The sequence below is a fragment of the Xiphias gladius genome, chromosome 21 (assembly GCF_016859285.1).
Source record: "Xiphias gladius isolate SHS-SW01 ecotype Sanya breed wild chromosome 21, ASM1685928v1, whole genome shotgun sequence".
NCBI lineage: Eukaryota > Metazoa > Chordata > Actinopteri > Istiophoriformes > Xiphiidae > Xiphias > Xiphias gladius.
In genome coordinates, this window is record NC_053420.1 from 8,194,728 (window position 1) to 8,208,050 (window position 13,323).

The 13,323-nt window shown below is 41.7% G+C and overlaps 1 protein-coding gene across 2 annotated transcripts in view; it reads right to left on the reverse strand.

Annotated features, from left to right (window-relative positions):
* Positions 1-637: 637 nt before the first annotated feature.
* Positions 638-13,323, reverse strand: part of LOC120783464 (membrane-associated guanylate kinase, WW and PDZ domain-containing protein 3) — a 127,459-nt gene continuing 114,773 nt past the window's right edge. Inside the window, exons 11-22 of one of the 2 annotated variants that reach the window (XM_040116510.1) lie at positions 11,559-11,590; positions 10,660-10,825; positions 10,467-10,561; positions 10,053-10,260; positions 9,165-9,347; positions 8,443-8,628; positions 7,979-8,075; positions 7,277-7,382; positions 6,495-6,632; positions 4,593-4,731; positions 3,059-3,148; positions 2,833-2,911 (exon numbers count right to left, since the gene is read on the reverse strand). In XM_040116510.1, the coding sequence (XP_039972444.1) occupies positions 3,099-3,148; positions 4,593-4,731; positions 6,495-6,632; positions 7,277-7,382; positions 7,979-8,075; positions 8,443-8,628; positions 9,165-9,347; positions 10,053-10,260; positions 10,467-10,561; positions 10,660-10,825; positions 11,559-11,590 (1,400 nt within the window). In that variant the 3' untranslated portion in view covers positions 2,833-2,911; positions 3,059-3,098. Of the gene's footprint in view, positions 2,912-3,058; positions 3,149-4,592; positions 4,732-6,494; positions 6,633-7,276; positions 7,383-7,978; positions 8,076-8,442; positions 8,629-9,164; positions 9,348-10,052; positions 10,261-10,466; positions 10,562-10,659; positions 10,826-11,558; positions 11,591-13,323 lie in introns of both variants that reach the window. The other variant, XM_040116509.1, reaches the window with a different exon arrangement.

The window sequence follows — 13,323 nt, forward strand, 5'->3', positions numbered from 1 at the left end:
TTTAACCTGGAAACTCCCTTACAGAAACACAAACTCTTATCAACCATCACTTATATCAACCGTCACCGATATTGACTTTATCACACATTTGCTACGACACTGGTTCCCTGAGCTAATCTGAATATGTCTCAATCTCATATCTTGTATAAGTAAGTATGCTGAGTGTATTTCATTACCTCAGACTTTACAGCAGAAGCTTGAAAAATTTAGTAAAATAACAGTGAAATTAGGCTATTTCTCACTTTTGCGGATTCCACTTTTAGAACCAATTGTTTATCTTGGCCATCAGCTCAATACCCCCTTTAATTGAATTAAGTAAGAAGGTGGGATCTCTCTATACCTGCTTTACATCAGCAGCGTGCTCAGTATCTCAGTAAACCACATCACTCTCTAAATTCTATTATCCTTCAAGCTACCCTGGCACATAATCACACGGCAGGATCGACAAACACGTCAATTTAAAATCCAAATTTTTCTTTTCTTAATAGGGTAAAGTAAAATGACCAGGGGTATGACCCACAACTCGCGCAGTGTTATGCAGTATAAATTGCAATTTTTGCCCTAAACAGTGAACCTTTTAGAGAAAAGAAACAGCTTTATATATTAATAATAATAATAATAATAATAATATGGAAATGTATTGGTGGCAGGTCAACATCAAAAATTAAATACAACTCATGGTCATTCTGTTACTGTTATGCTACAAGGGCAGATGCAGTGCAATGAAATTCGATAGCTAGTTTAAAGTTTAAAATCTGCAAAACATGACACATTCAAATATATATATTATATTTCACAATGAGACACGTTTTGAGCGATTGCAAACATCTGGTACAGCGGTTTGCACATTACCTATACATTTCATGAACTACAAAGATCCATGGTAATTCCTACCACTGAACTACACTGGAAATAAGGTGAAAGCTCAAATAACATGGGACAAGTCTTTGAAGTCTATATCAAAATGTGGAATGGCTGGGTACAGCTACATATACATATATTCATCTATTATCTCAATAAATTACACACTGGTTGGTTATCATACACATGGTAAACAAGATCTCAAACCACAAGTTTCTGGTCTTTTTGATGATGCTGTTTGTATGGAGGAGAGTCATGTCTATAACCATAGAACAGTATAGAGTCCCCGGTAACGTGAGCGCTTGCTGGGTTGTATTTGAAATCTGCCTGGGGTTCAGAATGAGAATTAGAAACAAGAAAAAAAAGGATCATTCTCAGTGATGTGCAGAACACGTGCAGTAAAACAAACAGAAGGACGGACTGCATGCAGTTGAGCAACCTTTTAAGAAAAAGACAGTCAAAATATCCCACAATGAGACCGAGAGCAAAATTAAACCCCGGATGACAGTCACACTTGGTGTATACTACAGGCGAGAGGCGGGGGCCTCTCTCCTTTCTTTGCATATGGGTCATTGCATTGTAATGGGTGAAGCGATGTCGGTCGTCGTTGTTCCACAGGAGGCTCCCAGGATTGGCACATATTCACATTTCAAAATGTCTCGTCTGACAAGGCCCCGAGCATGCCGCACATGCTGAAAGTCCCACATCAAAGATGCTGAAGCAGCGGACAAGGCAGAGGGGAGCTGCTACATGCCACTCGTGTTGTCACAGAACTCCCAAGAAAGACCTTGTCAAAAGACAAATCTGCAAATGATCAAAACGGTAATAAAAGTGGCACCATGTTGCACTTCTCTATTTTATGGAAGAACTCAGAAAAACATTCCACTGAAGGTACTGTTAAATACTCCACGGCACAGCTCAAGCCTGGGTGATTCAATATTCCATCACAAAGGGCCACGGAGAACCTCTGCCTGGGAGAGGATTTTGCCTGAGCTGGGCACTTTCCAAGGGCCAGGGCTAATACATCCCTCTGGGCTCTGTGGGGTCCCTGGAATACTGTTTAGAGTGGCCACCAAGTCTCCCTTACTACTGTCTTCTTTGGAGTGAGGAAATCTGTCTTGTCTTCCTTTCGCCTCTTTTGGCGAGACTACGGAACCTTTTCTACTCCACGTATCTTTAAAAGCCAACAATGATTCTCTTTTGCTGTTAGTCTCTTTACTTCTATTCCTGTCTTCTGAAGGTTTGCTCTTGCCATTAGCATCTCTCTGCCCTTAGTCTTTCCCTGTACCTTTCTCGCGCTCTCTGACTGTACGTGGAGATGTCCTGTGGTGATGAGATTCTCCCGCCACTCTCCTTTTAAAACTTTCGTGGTCATGGCCAGGCCTGATCCTTTCCCCTCTCCCTTCTATCTCTCTTCCTTGTGTGTGTCTTCTGATCTCAAGATTCCGCCCTTTGCCATTTTCCTTTTCAGGACTCAAGCTCTCTCTGCTGGAGGCGTCCTTTAATCTCCTCTGAGGGCCTTGTTGATGCTCTGCACACTGCAGGGTTGAGGCCACTTGCTGTCCAGCTTGAGGAGACTTCTTAGGGCTTGTGGATGGTGTTTTTGTGTGTGTCTGAGAGATCCTGTTCCTGCTCAGCGTTGCTTTCGGTGCCTGACTCTCAGTCTTTCTGGGACTGTGATGTTGCTCTTTGGCTTTAGGAAATGTCTCCCCGGATTTCTTTGGGCTGCTTAGCTCTCTGGAGTCTTTTGAGGGCCTGGTCCTCTTGTAGAAGGGCATATGCTCAGGGGAGGTGGGAGAAAGCCTTTCTGCCTCCTTGTCTGCCCACTCACCACTCTCCTTCACTGAGTCTAAACCCCTCCTGCTGCGGGGCTTGAGGCCTTGTAGGGATATGGGGCTCCAGCTGAGGGAATGTTTCAGTTTGCTGGAGAACTTAGAGGAAACAAATATGGAAGCGTCAGCGGGATATTGGGAGGACAGGGTTGATGTGTCAGAGGAAAACACCTCTCTGGAGGAGCTTGTGGGTGAAATGAGTTTTGGATCATGTTGACCTGTAAGAAAAGCATACATTTTACATGTAGACACCAAGTGCACACAATAATATTAGATGTACCACACACAAGACTGAAAGAAGGGGGGAATTTTAGATTATATTTTAGAGATTAAAAGAGGGAAAATGTGAGAAAGAGACAAATTACCAAGTTAAAAGAGATGAGGCCAGTAAAAGCAGTGAAGATGTTAGTGTTGGTGCTCAGTGTAGTAGCACACAGTAGAGGAAGCTGCACTACCTGCATCAGGGGCAAAAGAAGAAGAGCCAAAAATAAGAAGATGGTTAGAAATTTAAAGAATACATTAAAAAAAAACTCAGCAAAGAAAGTACAATGAAATCAATAAGAGTGGCACTACAAAATATGCTCCATCAATTAACAGACGGATGAAGTCATTATCATTAGCTAAACATTAGGCGGATTTATGGATACCGCATTTATTTTACTACTGTCAGCATCCCCTCTGTGTCAACCAGTAAACACATTTATAAAATAAATACAATGCAGTTGCCAACTAAAGTTTTATCGTAAACATTAATCAAACAAGCCATGGCTAAAACTTGAGTATGAATGATATGCTGTAAAATTTAAGAACTTTTCAAATTCAAAAATACATTTTTGTGAAATACGGCAAGAGTTATGAAGCTACAGCGAGGAAATGGTTAGCTTGTCTTGGCACGAAGCTAGGAAAACAATAAGCATGAAGGGGGAAACAGCTAGCCCGGCTCTGAGGAAACAGCTAGCCCCGGCTCTGGGGAAACAGCTAGCCCCGGCTCTGGGGAAACAGCTAGCCCCGGCTCTGGGGAAACAGCTAGCCCCGGCTCTGGGGAAACATCTAGCCCCGGCTCTGTCCAAAAGTAACAAAATCGACCTACTAGCACCTAGAAAGCTCACAAATAACATGTTGTATCTCATTTGGCTAGTTGAAAAAACAAACAAAACATAAAAACTAAATTAAAAAAAAGAACAAAGTATAAAATGACAAGTTGTTGTAGTATTGGGGTGTGCTTATTATGTGCGCTTGGTTGCAGTGACTTCTTGGAGTCTTGCTGACCCCACGAAGTCTCCAGACAAGGAAGTTACTGCTCCTAACCAAGAAATTGTCAGGCACATAACCACTGTGAAACTGCAACTTTAGTTAGTTTCACTTTGGTTTTCATACAGACTAAACAAAGAAGATATAACCTGTTAACTTTAGGGATGCTTGTTGGCAGATTTTTACCTGTGGTAAGAGCCAGACCAGCTGTTTCCTACTGCTTTCAGTCTTTATGCTGAGCTACGATAATGAGTGGCAGGCTCCAGATACATTTTTATTGCAGAAATACATGAGAGTGGTATCAATCTTTTCATCTATCTCTAGCAATAAAGTGCATTTCCCAAAATCTCAAACTATTCCTGCAAGAGTTTATAATGAAAACACTAAAAATGTACTGTATATTTGAGGAAAGAAATCATCATATTTTATGTATATGATGATTTCTTATTATTTCTTCAACCAAGCTCTGAAGTTGCCTACTATACTCCACATTGTACTGAAATAGGTTTTAAATTTAGCAGTAGCAATAACTTTCGAGGCACAAAGGAAGCCCAAGCTATATCAAAAGGCCAACAAAAATTTCGGGGGAGATCTCTGTTTTGCGTAATAAATCTCTCATCGTATACATTGTTTAAATACAGTACTTACTGCCATCTTGGGCCAGGCCTGCCCCAGGTCGCAGCAGCAGTACCACTTTGTTTCCTCCAGCCTGGATCAGTTCAATAGCCCGTGTATGGGAAATGCCACGTGCTGGCTCCCCGTTAATTTCCACTATCTCATCTCCAACCTGTCAAGTAATGCAGAGAATGCATTTATTAAACAGACAACACCTATCAACGCTTAGCATACTCTGGGTGAGCATGCACACATATTCAAACATAGGGAGGATGTATGCTTACACACAACCACTCATAATCAAAGAATCTCAATTTTATGCCACTCACAGACACGCGGACACACAGCCTTGTATTACCCTGGAGGTACCCTCTATTATTGGAGATGACATGTAAACATGTCAGTCCGTTAAGCTCTTATCAGTGTTGACATTCCTCACCACCCTTGGATAGGCAAAGTCATGCCCAGAGATCACAGGCTGGCAAGCCTAAGATTGATTCCCACTGGGAGCCTCTATTCATTTCCCTCACTGCGCCGTCTCCCTTCTCATCCTAATAATAACAAAGTGATAATTTCACCCCCATGGGGAAATTCTAATTCTGCTGAACCTCTTCCGTAGAGATAAACAGTGGGGGGTCAGTTACGACGTGATCTTCTTGGAAATGGTCAGTGTCTTACTCAAGGACACTTTATAGAAAGAGGGATGGTCGCTCCTGTGAAGGCTCAAATCTGGATGGATGGACAGATAAATAGAGACAGAATAAGCTGAAAAAATGTGGTTTACAACAAAAATATATATTTAAATAAACAATAAACAAGAACAAAGTAAAAAAAATATCCAAAGATGGAAACTGAAATAGACTCATAAACCATCTCCGAACGCGCTGCTCAGCTGTGTTCTCTATGTGCTGTGTAGAGAGTTTGACTTACTTTGCTAAATTAAAATCATAGCTGTAAGCATCTACAGCATTATTCCCTCAACACTGTAAATGGCAGCTGTTTAAACAAAGTTCATTAGTTTAATCTCCGATGCACTCAGCACATGGCAACAGAAAATCATATTTTCTCTGAGTTACCTCGCTCCTCCATAAAATCTATTAAATCCGCAAAATTAGATTTCAGCAATGTAATGGTTTGCATAACAGCATACCAAACTGTATGTAACAATGTTGAGTGTAACCGAATGAGCCTCCCAAGATGCACCGACTTTTTAGTTAATTAAAATTAATCGAGTATCAAGCTGTTTTCTAGATAAATCATGTTGGCTACAGGCCCTGACGATGGGGACACCCGTTTGTCCATCCAAAACTGTGGTCCAGACTGAGACATCTCAAGAATTACTGGCTAAATGCACATGATTTTGGTGACCGTCCTGACCCCTCCTGTACAACCACCACCAGGCCAAAATTTCTGCTTGGGGGAAATTCCATGAGCCTTCCCCCTAGCTCAACGTCTCACGCGGGGTATCTCATAATCTGATATTCAGATTTCAATGAAATTCTCTAACAACATTAATTAACCCTTAAATGACCCCGTGACCTTTATTTGGAAACCCTGTCAGGGCAAACTTTACATTTTCAGGTCACCATCCAACACTGAGTGTTGTGAATGAATACTGCAGCCTCTGGGGGCCACAAGTAATGCTTTAGACGTTTTAAGTCTGCCATCTGGCCACAGGGGCAACTCAAACTTTCAACAGGTCAAGGGGGTCATCACACAAAAAAATTTTCTATCCAGATAATATAAAAAAAATTAGAAAAATATCAACAAGTCCAACATTAAATTCCCTCAGATTGTCTCCCACATCATTTTTTTTTCCAGTTAGCTCCAGCAGCCAAAAACCTGTCGTCCCCAGTTCAAATTTGATATGAGGACATTTTTAAAGTTAAAAAATAACATTTTAAATATGAATGTTATTATGACAAGAGCACTCACATGGATCCTTCCATCCAGCTGAGCAGGTCCATCCTCCGCGAGTCTCAGGATGTACAGGCCCATGTTGTACTCTGTCCCCCCTCGCAGACTGAAGCCAAAGCCCCTGGGACCCCTCTCTAACTCCACTGTCAGACAACCCTACGCAGAACAAGCACAGAGTAAACTCTCAAATCATCGACGCACTCACATACAGACCCCCAAAGGACATGCAGCAACGCTTCCGCACACACAAACAAACACAAACTGTAAAAGTAGGGCTTAGTAAATGTTCAGGTGATAAAACATTATTGTTGAAGATGCAGGGTTTTATTTCCATTGAAGATATTACTGAGACACCTTCCTGTTTAATGATTGCTTTGTTTTTTAATCAACTGTGTCTGTTTAGCCAAAAATTGCCCCGACATCAGGGCTGTCTCATCAGACTCTGGAGAGTTCTCTATTGATTAAAGATGTCCTAAATGATCCATGCTCTTCTCTGAATGGTATCATTCTTTATCTATATTGACCCTAAAGTTGCATTATTTGAAACTATAATGAAAGCAGTATGCATTAATTCAATGTACCTGCGCACTGTATGGAACAAAAAAGAGCTAAGAGCTGTATGTGATGCAAACAGCATCCTATACAGTAAGCAAACAACACACTGTATTATTTCTTTTTATGTAGTCATAGAGATTGCAGCTTATATCCCTAATACATATAAACTTTTGCCTTGAGCAGCTTTAACCTTCAGATATTTGCTAAGAAACATATAGTGGAAAGAATAAGGGGATTATTCTTACCTGGTTGGGTCCTGTCACACACAGCGTTCCCTGCTCACTAAGAGGAAGAGTTTTGTGGTCGGACCAGTTGACTCCCTCCCTTTTCTCCTCCAGGTCAAGGTTATAACTAAATAAAAACAACACGTGTATTTTTTTCGGTAGTACATGTTGTAAATAGTATGCTGCAGGCCACAAACTGAAAAACCATGAGGCAAAACATAAAATTTAATTTCATACTGGAGTTTAAATGGAAGAGAGATGCATTTTTTAAAATGTAATTTTGTTCTGTACATGTTCTGTGCTGCACACATTATTATTTATTATTAACACTTTTATGTTTATTACACTGGTTTCTTTGTTGAGAGCAATTTTCTCTAGCTGTTTGCTCCGAGGCCAACGCTGCCTCTTTCACACTTTATTTCATGTTCAGTGTAATTACAGAGGATCTTTTGTGGTCTCATGAGAATTTGTCCAGGCAGGTAGCAACACCACTGTATTAATATCACCATAACCATGCCATAATGTGATTTATTTTCACTTTTAGAGGAGGTTCATGTTGCATTTTCGGTCTACTTCTGTGTACACCCTCCTCGGGCCAAAAGTGGGGGAGGGAGCGGTAACTTGGTAATGTTTGGACAGTTTCAAAGGCCCTTTTTTTTCTGGTGACTGAAAGCTTTGTCTGTTGCTTTTATGCTTTTATTTTGTGTTTGAGTAGACCCTTACCGTTCGTCCTGAAGTGCTGACCTTTGCCCCATGGCTCTGTGCTGAAGAGCCGGACTCTGTTTAGCTGAACTTGCTCCAGATGGAGGGCCCTTGTATTCTGAAATACATTTTGATGTTTCAGCAATCGGTATAAAATCCATCTACATCATGTTTTATACTAGTTTTAAGATAAAAAGTTCATCATTCAAGAGAACTGAATGATCCATTCCTTTCAAAGGAACATGGGTACCATATTTCAAGTTTGGAATACCCCAATTTGGAACGAAATTCTTAATACTGATACTGATAAAATATTCATAACTTCTTACAATAAGCAAGGTTGACTGCTTTGATTACCTGGGAAAACCGATTTCCCCCTTAAAGACAATAAAGTTTACGAATTGGATAACAAGGCACACAGAACCGATCACAAGGCCCAAAAACAACAATACCAAATGCAGATGTGGGCACACAAAGATACTCACCATCCTCAGGAACTACAGTGAGGGTGACAACGTTGCCGGCATCCTTGATAAGCTGAACAATGTCATTGTGAGAGAGCTCAATGATGGAGCGCCCGTTGACCGCTGAGATACGATCTCCAACATGCAGCAGGCCACAGCGGTCGGTGGGACTGCCTTCAATGATTCGGCCAATTTTGTGTGGGATAACTGAAAAGGCAGAATTGAGAGATATATTTGAAATTTAGTCATAAGCCCAACACAATGGTAGACTCTGTTGACCAGCAAATCTGCTTTGTTCTGGTTTAACTAATATCTGAATATTTAACAGCTATAAAAAAGAAACACAACACTTCTTGCATATAACCATTTTCGTCTATACCTCTATGAACTGGATTAGACCACTAAATACACATCAGCTAACAGAGAATAAGTCTTTCTCCTGTTGTGATTGATGTGTATATATTATTGCATTTAATCATGATTTTAGTGATGTATTGATAATTAGGTTACTGTGGCTTCAGCCATTTTCGCACTTGTAGAAAGTCAAACATGAGATATGATGTGGATTGGGATGTTAATGGTTAGTGTGGTTAAATGTCATGCTTACAGAATATTTATAAGGAAGATCAAAAACCAAAAATTCTAATTTCAAAATCAAAAATTACAAAAATATACTGTGAAGGCTTAAAAACAGATGAAAATCTTAAAATTTTGATGCAGGATCAAAGCGAGTAGACTTTCACCTCCATGCGGGGGTTTGCTCTTGGACGTGAGGATGACGAAGCCAAAGCCCTCACTGTCCTTGCGGTGGAGAGTGATGTCAAAAGACTCGTGGTCCAGAGCGCTGGGCATTGGTAGGCGAGGTAGCTTGGGAGAACCGTTCACCAGCACTGGAGCCATTTCCTGAGCCTCTTCCTCTGTGGCATCTGATGTGAAAAGGATACAGATGCCAACGCATTTGTGTTTAGTATAATTTAGTGTGCATTTCTGTGTTTAGGTGTATGTATTCCTGAGGGCTTTTACAGAATAGTGTCAAGTTTCCTTGCGTTCTTTTACGAGAAATGTGCCAATAAAAGGAATGGAGTGGTGTCTTGTAACTACATATTACAAAGTCACAGTGGAGCAGTTGGATCTACAGAACCTGGATGCTGAGAGTGGTTACCAATCGCTACCAGTGGCTATGTTGGTAGAGTTATAACTATTTAAACATTATATGCAAGACCACAGATCCATAACTGAGGTGATGATTCTCGAAGATCATTTCAAGATTTCACTTGTTATAAAATAAAATAAAAAACAGCATATCCAGTACTGAGACTCTTTCTCTGGGTTTTTTTTTACTAATTAACTATGAGTTTTTGAGTTGTCCCCTTTTCTTTTGTCAGCTATACCGGCTTTGTGCTCAAGCTAACTACTACTGAGTTCATCATCTATTTTTAACAATCAAACTGCTGTTGTTTGTGTCAAAATATAATTGTTTCTGTGTCAGAGGATTTTTCTCGGGAACGTCCTGTGGGACATCTGGTGTTCAGAGCAAGAAACGTTTTCATGACCTGGACGCAATCTAAGCTGAAACATTGTTATTTTACCAAGAAACAGCTAAACATAGTGTTGTTCTGCTTGTTACTCACCTCTGTAGATGACCTTTCTGCGCACAGTCAACATTACTTGACCGTTACGGGCAGCGTTGGTCATCAGATCCAACACCTGCTTGTGCGAACGACCTTTAACCATCACACCATCGATGCCAATGAGCTCGTCTCCAGCTCTCAGACGACCATCCTTCTCTGCAGCTCCACTAGGCACAATGGCCCCGATGTACACCTGGGGAAAGACATTCTGATAGAGGGTTAGTTTAATGGAGAACTGGACATGAAGAAAATAAAAATCATAAGAATTATTAAGGCATACAAAGGCTTTTTATTAGCTAGCAAATTTTGTTATTTTGGCGTTCCGCATCAATAGCTTTCTTTATAGTATAATATTTTCATAATAAAAGATTAAAATGCTTACAATATGCATACAAGAGTGTTAAATATACTTACTGGCTGTTGTGGACCTTCTCCTCCCAGGACACGGAAGCCAAAGCCTGTTTCAATGTCTCTCTTTAGGAAAACATCTATGTCTTTGGTGTGAGGCTCTGTGGATGAGTAATACCCTATGACTATCGGACATGTTGAGCAGGACGTAAGGGCAAATAGCGCTTTATGACGGCATGCAATTTTGGTCTACACTTACGTCTGCTCTCCAGTAGGGCTTTGGACTTCAGGTACATCTCTGTGGCATCTCGTTTGGGGGAGTCGGCAGAGCGCAGGGTGCTTGTGTTGGAGTGGTAAGGCAACGCCTGGGGAGCTGAGTCAGCAATACCATCCAAAGTCTCTGTACTGGCCGTCATTTCCTGTCTCTGAAAAGAAACACGTTTCAAAAACACCACATGTTGCTTCAAGTATAATTATTTTTGGACAACATATAATTACAATCTTGATTTTAGATTTTGATTAGATCACACGTCCTTTGGTATTCACCTATGAAGGACATCAGACATTAATTGATAGTCTTTGCAGCTCATTATTCCAGAAAAATGGCTGAGCATCTGATGGTAATAGATCCAAAAGCAATAAAGGTCAAGTCACTGGGTCTCTTTCTCGCTCTTTTTTTTTTTTTTTTTTTTTTTAAACATAGACTGTTCTCACTTTACATTCCTTCTATTGTTTTGAGGGCTAAGCCATGGGGATTTGAATGTAATATATAATCCACAAGAAAAACTAAAGATTTCCCTTTGGCTGTGACAGGCCTATTCACGGAGAAAGGGCAACTTCTTTATCTAAAACTGCTGTATTAATAATACCACCACATCTAAAGAGGCTCATCCATGCTTCATTACCATTGCAATCCCTTGACAATAGCCCTAAGAATACGAATACTGAAAGGAAGTAATTAAGACCGTTTTTCAGAGCAAACAAAAGGAGGCGCCCAGAAACATAATCAATATTCAAATTTATTGCTATCATTTAATTCGATGCAACAGAGGCTTACTGGTTAAGCTGAAGGACAAAAGGCTTTGAAAGTAAATTGAAGGATGAGTCCCCAAGAGGAAACAATAATGAGGAAATAGGAGAAGATATGTTTTTACTCACAGGCTTTAGACTCTTCACAGGGGATGTTTGACCTATGGAGAGACACAGATAGACAACAGAAATACGGTAAGAATGCAGATATGATTTGGAGCAGCAACAACCATCACTGATGCACCATCCACCAGATGGCACTGCCTCTCTGAATGAGAAAGAGCAGCCGTGAGCACAAAAATAAACCAGTGGGCTGCTCTGAACTTGGGAGGTGTGCTCACTAAAGAATGCTCCATTAGGGAATATACATCCATGTGCGATTAAAGATACATAGAGAATATAAAAGTAGTACATGTGCTGGAGTGCTGACTTCATGGTGCAAGCCCGATGCAGGGCTAAGGAAGCGTGTGAGAGCATTAGAGATTCATGCATATAATTCAATGACCAATAATTCTGTTCCCTCTCGCTGTACAGTACACCCACACGTTCCATTTCAAGAGCTCAGATTGTTCCCTACAGATCGTCTCTTACAGCCCCCTCCTCCCCTCCTCCCCTCCCCTCCCCTCCCCTCCCCGCGTTAACTGGATTAACAAACACTCCTCTGGTGCCTACAGCCCTGTGGGGCCGGACCAACACTTGGCACGATGAGGGGTTAACGGAGCCTGATGTAAAAGGGGAGACACAGCAGCATTTACGTCGAAATTCCCAATCCAGCATCTGAGTCATCGAAGGCATGACATCAGACAAGCGTTCAAGTCACACACCTGGAACACACCCAACCGTAACACTCTTCCTTCCATCCTTTCTCTAAGGTCTGCTCTTCTTCTGTTCATTGATGCCCAGCACTCTACCACGGGCATCCTCTTCAAAGCCAAAGGCCATTGTCTAATGAGGGTTAAAACTGGCATTAGCTCTTCATTTGGCAAGGCTGAGTGAGGCTGAGCCCTGTTCTGCTTCCACTCTGAAGTCATGCAGTGCGTCAGCGGAGTAGGACGTGGTGATGGTGGCACAGCAGTGAGGGTGAGTAGTGTGGGTGTTTGGGAGAGGAGAGAGCAGGGTTGGGGCGCAGCTACAGGGAGGAGGCCCCGGAGGACCTTCTCTCTATAGCCATTTAGCCATGGATCTTTAAGGGGCCATGGATATAGAAGCATGCAGAAATCCCCTGCGCTCTGCTGATGATCAAAGCCAATCCGGAGTTCATCGACTTGCGCGCTGAATCCCTGAGGCGCCTGGAGATGGATGTAGGAAACATTTGAAGGGTGCCTACCCTCCTCCCTTTCTCCCTTGGAATCAAGCACATCCCCACACTTATGTAATTCCCACTCTCAGACTTGTAACAGACTACATTACGCCTCAGTGGGAATCATCATAAACAGAGGCAAGAATGCTTGAAAAATGCTTGAGATGTACGGTTTGAGTGTGTAAAGAAGCTGCACCTGATGGCAAGAAGTATGTCTCTGACAGATTGGGTCTGACCATCATTTGCAGCAGCTACAGAAATGCAGGTGGATTTATTCAGCTAAGAAACAGCAGCAATCTCTACTGTGGTGACCTTACACAGACCGCAGACACAGTGGCATCGCCCAGGCTTCTATAAAACAACAGTGTGTGGTCAGTCAATGCCCCCCCCGACCAGCCACAACACCACCTCACCTCCTGTCAGTATCAGCACTCTGACCTCACCTCCCATGGTCACTGTTGAAGTTGTATTGACAGCAGCAGCAAATTACGTCACACGCAAGAGGGCACAAAAGCATAAGAATAAATGAATGGCTATAATGATAGGAGGAGGAGACAGATACACAGACAGAGAGAGAAACAAAAATGTGGATAT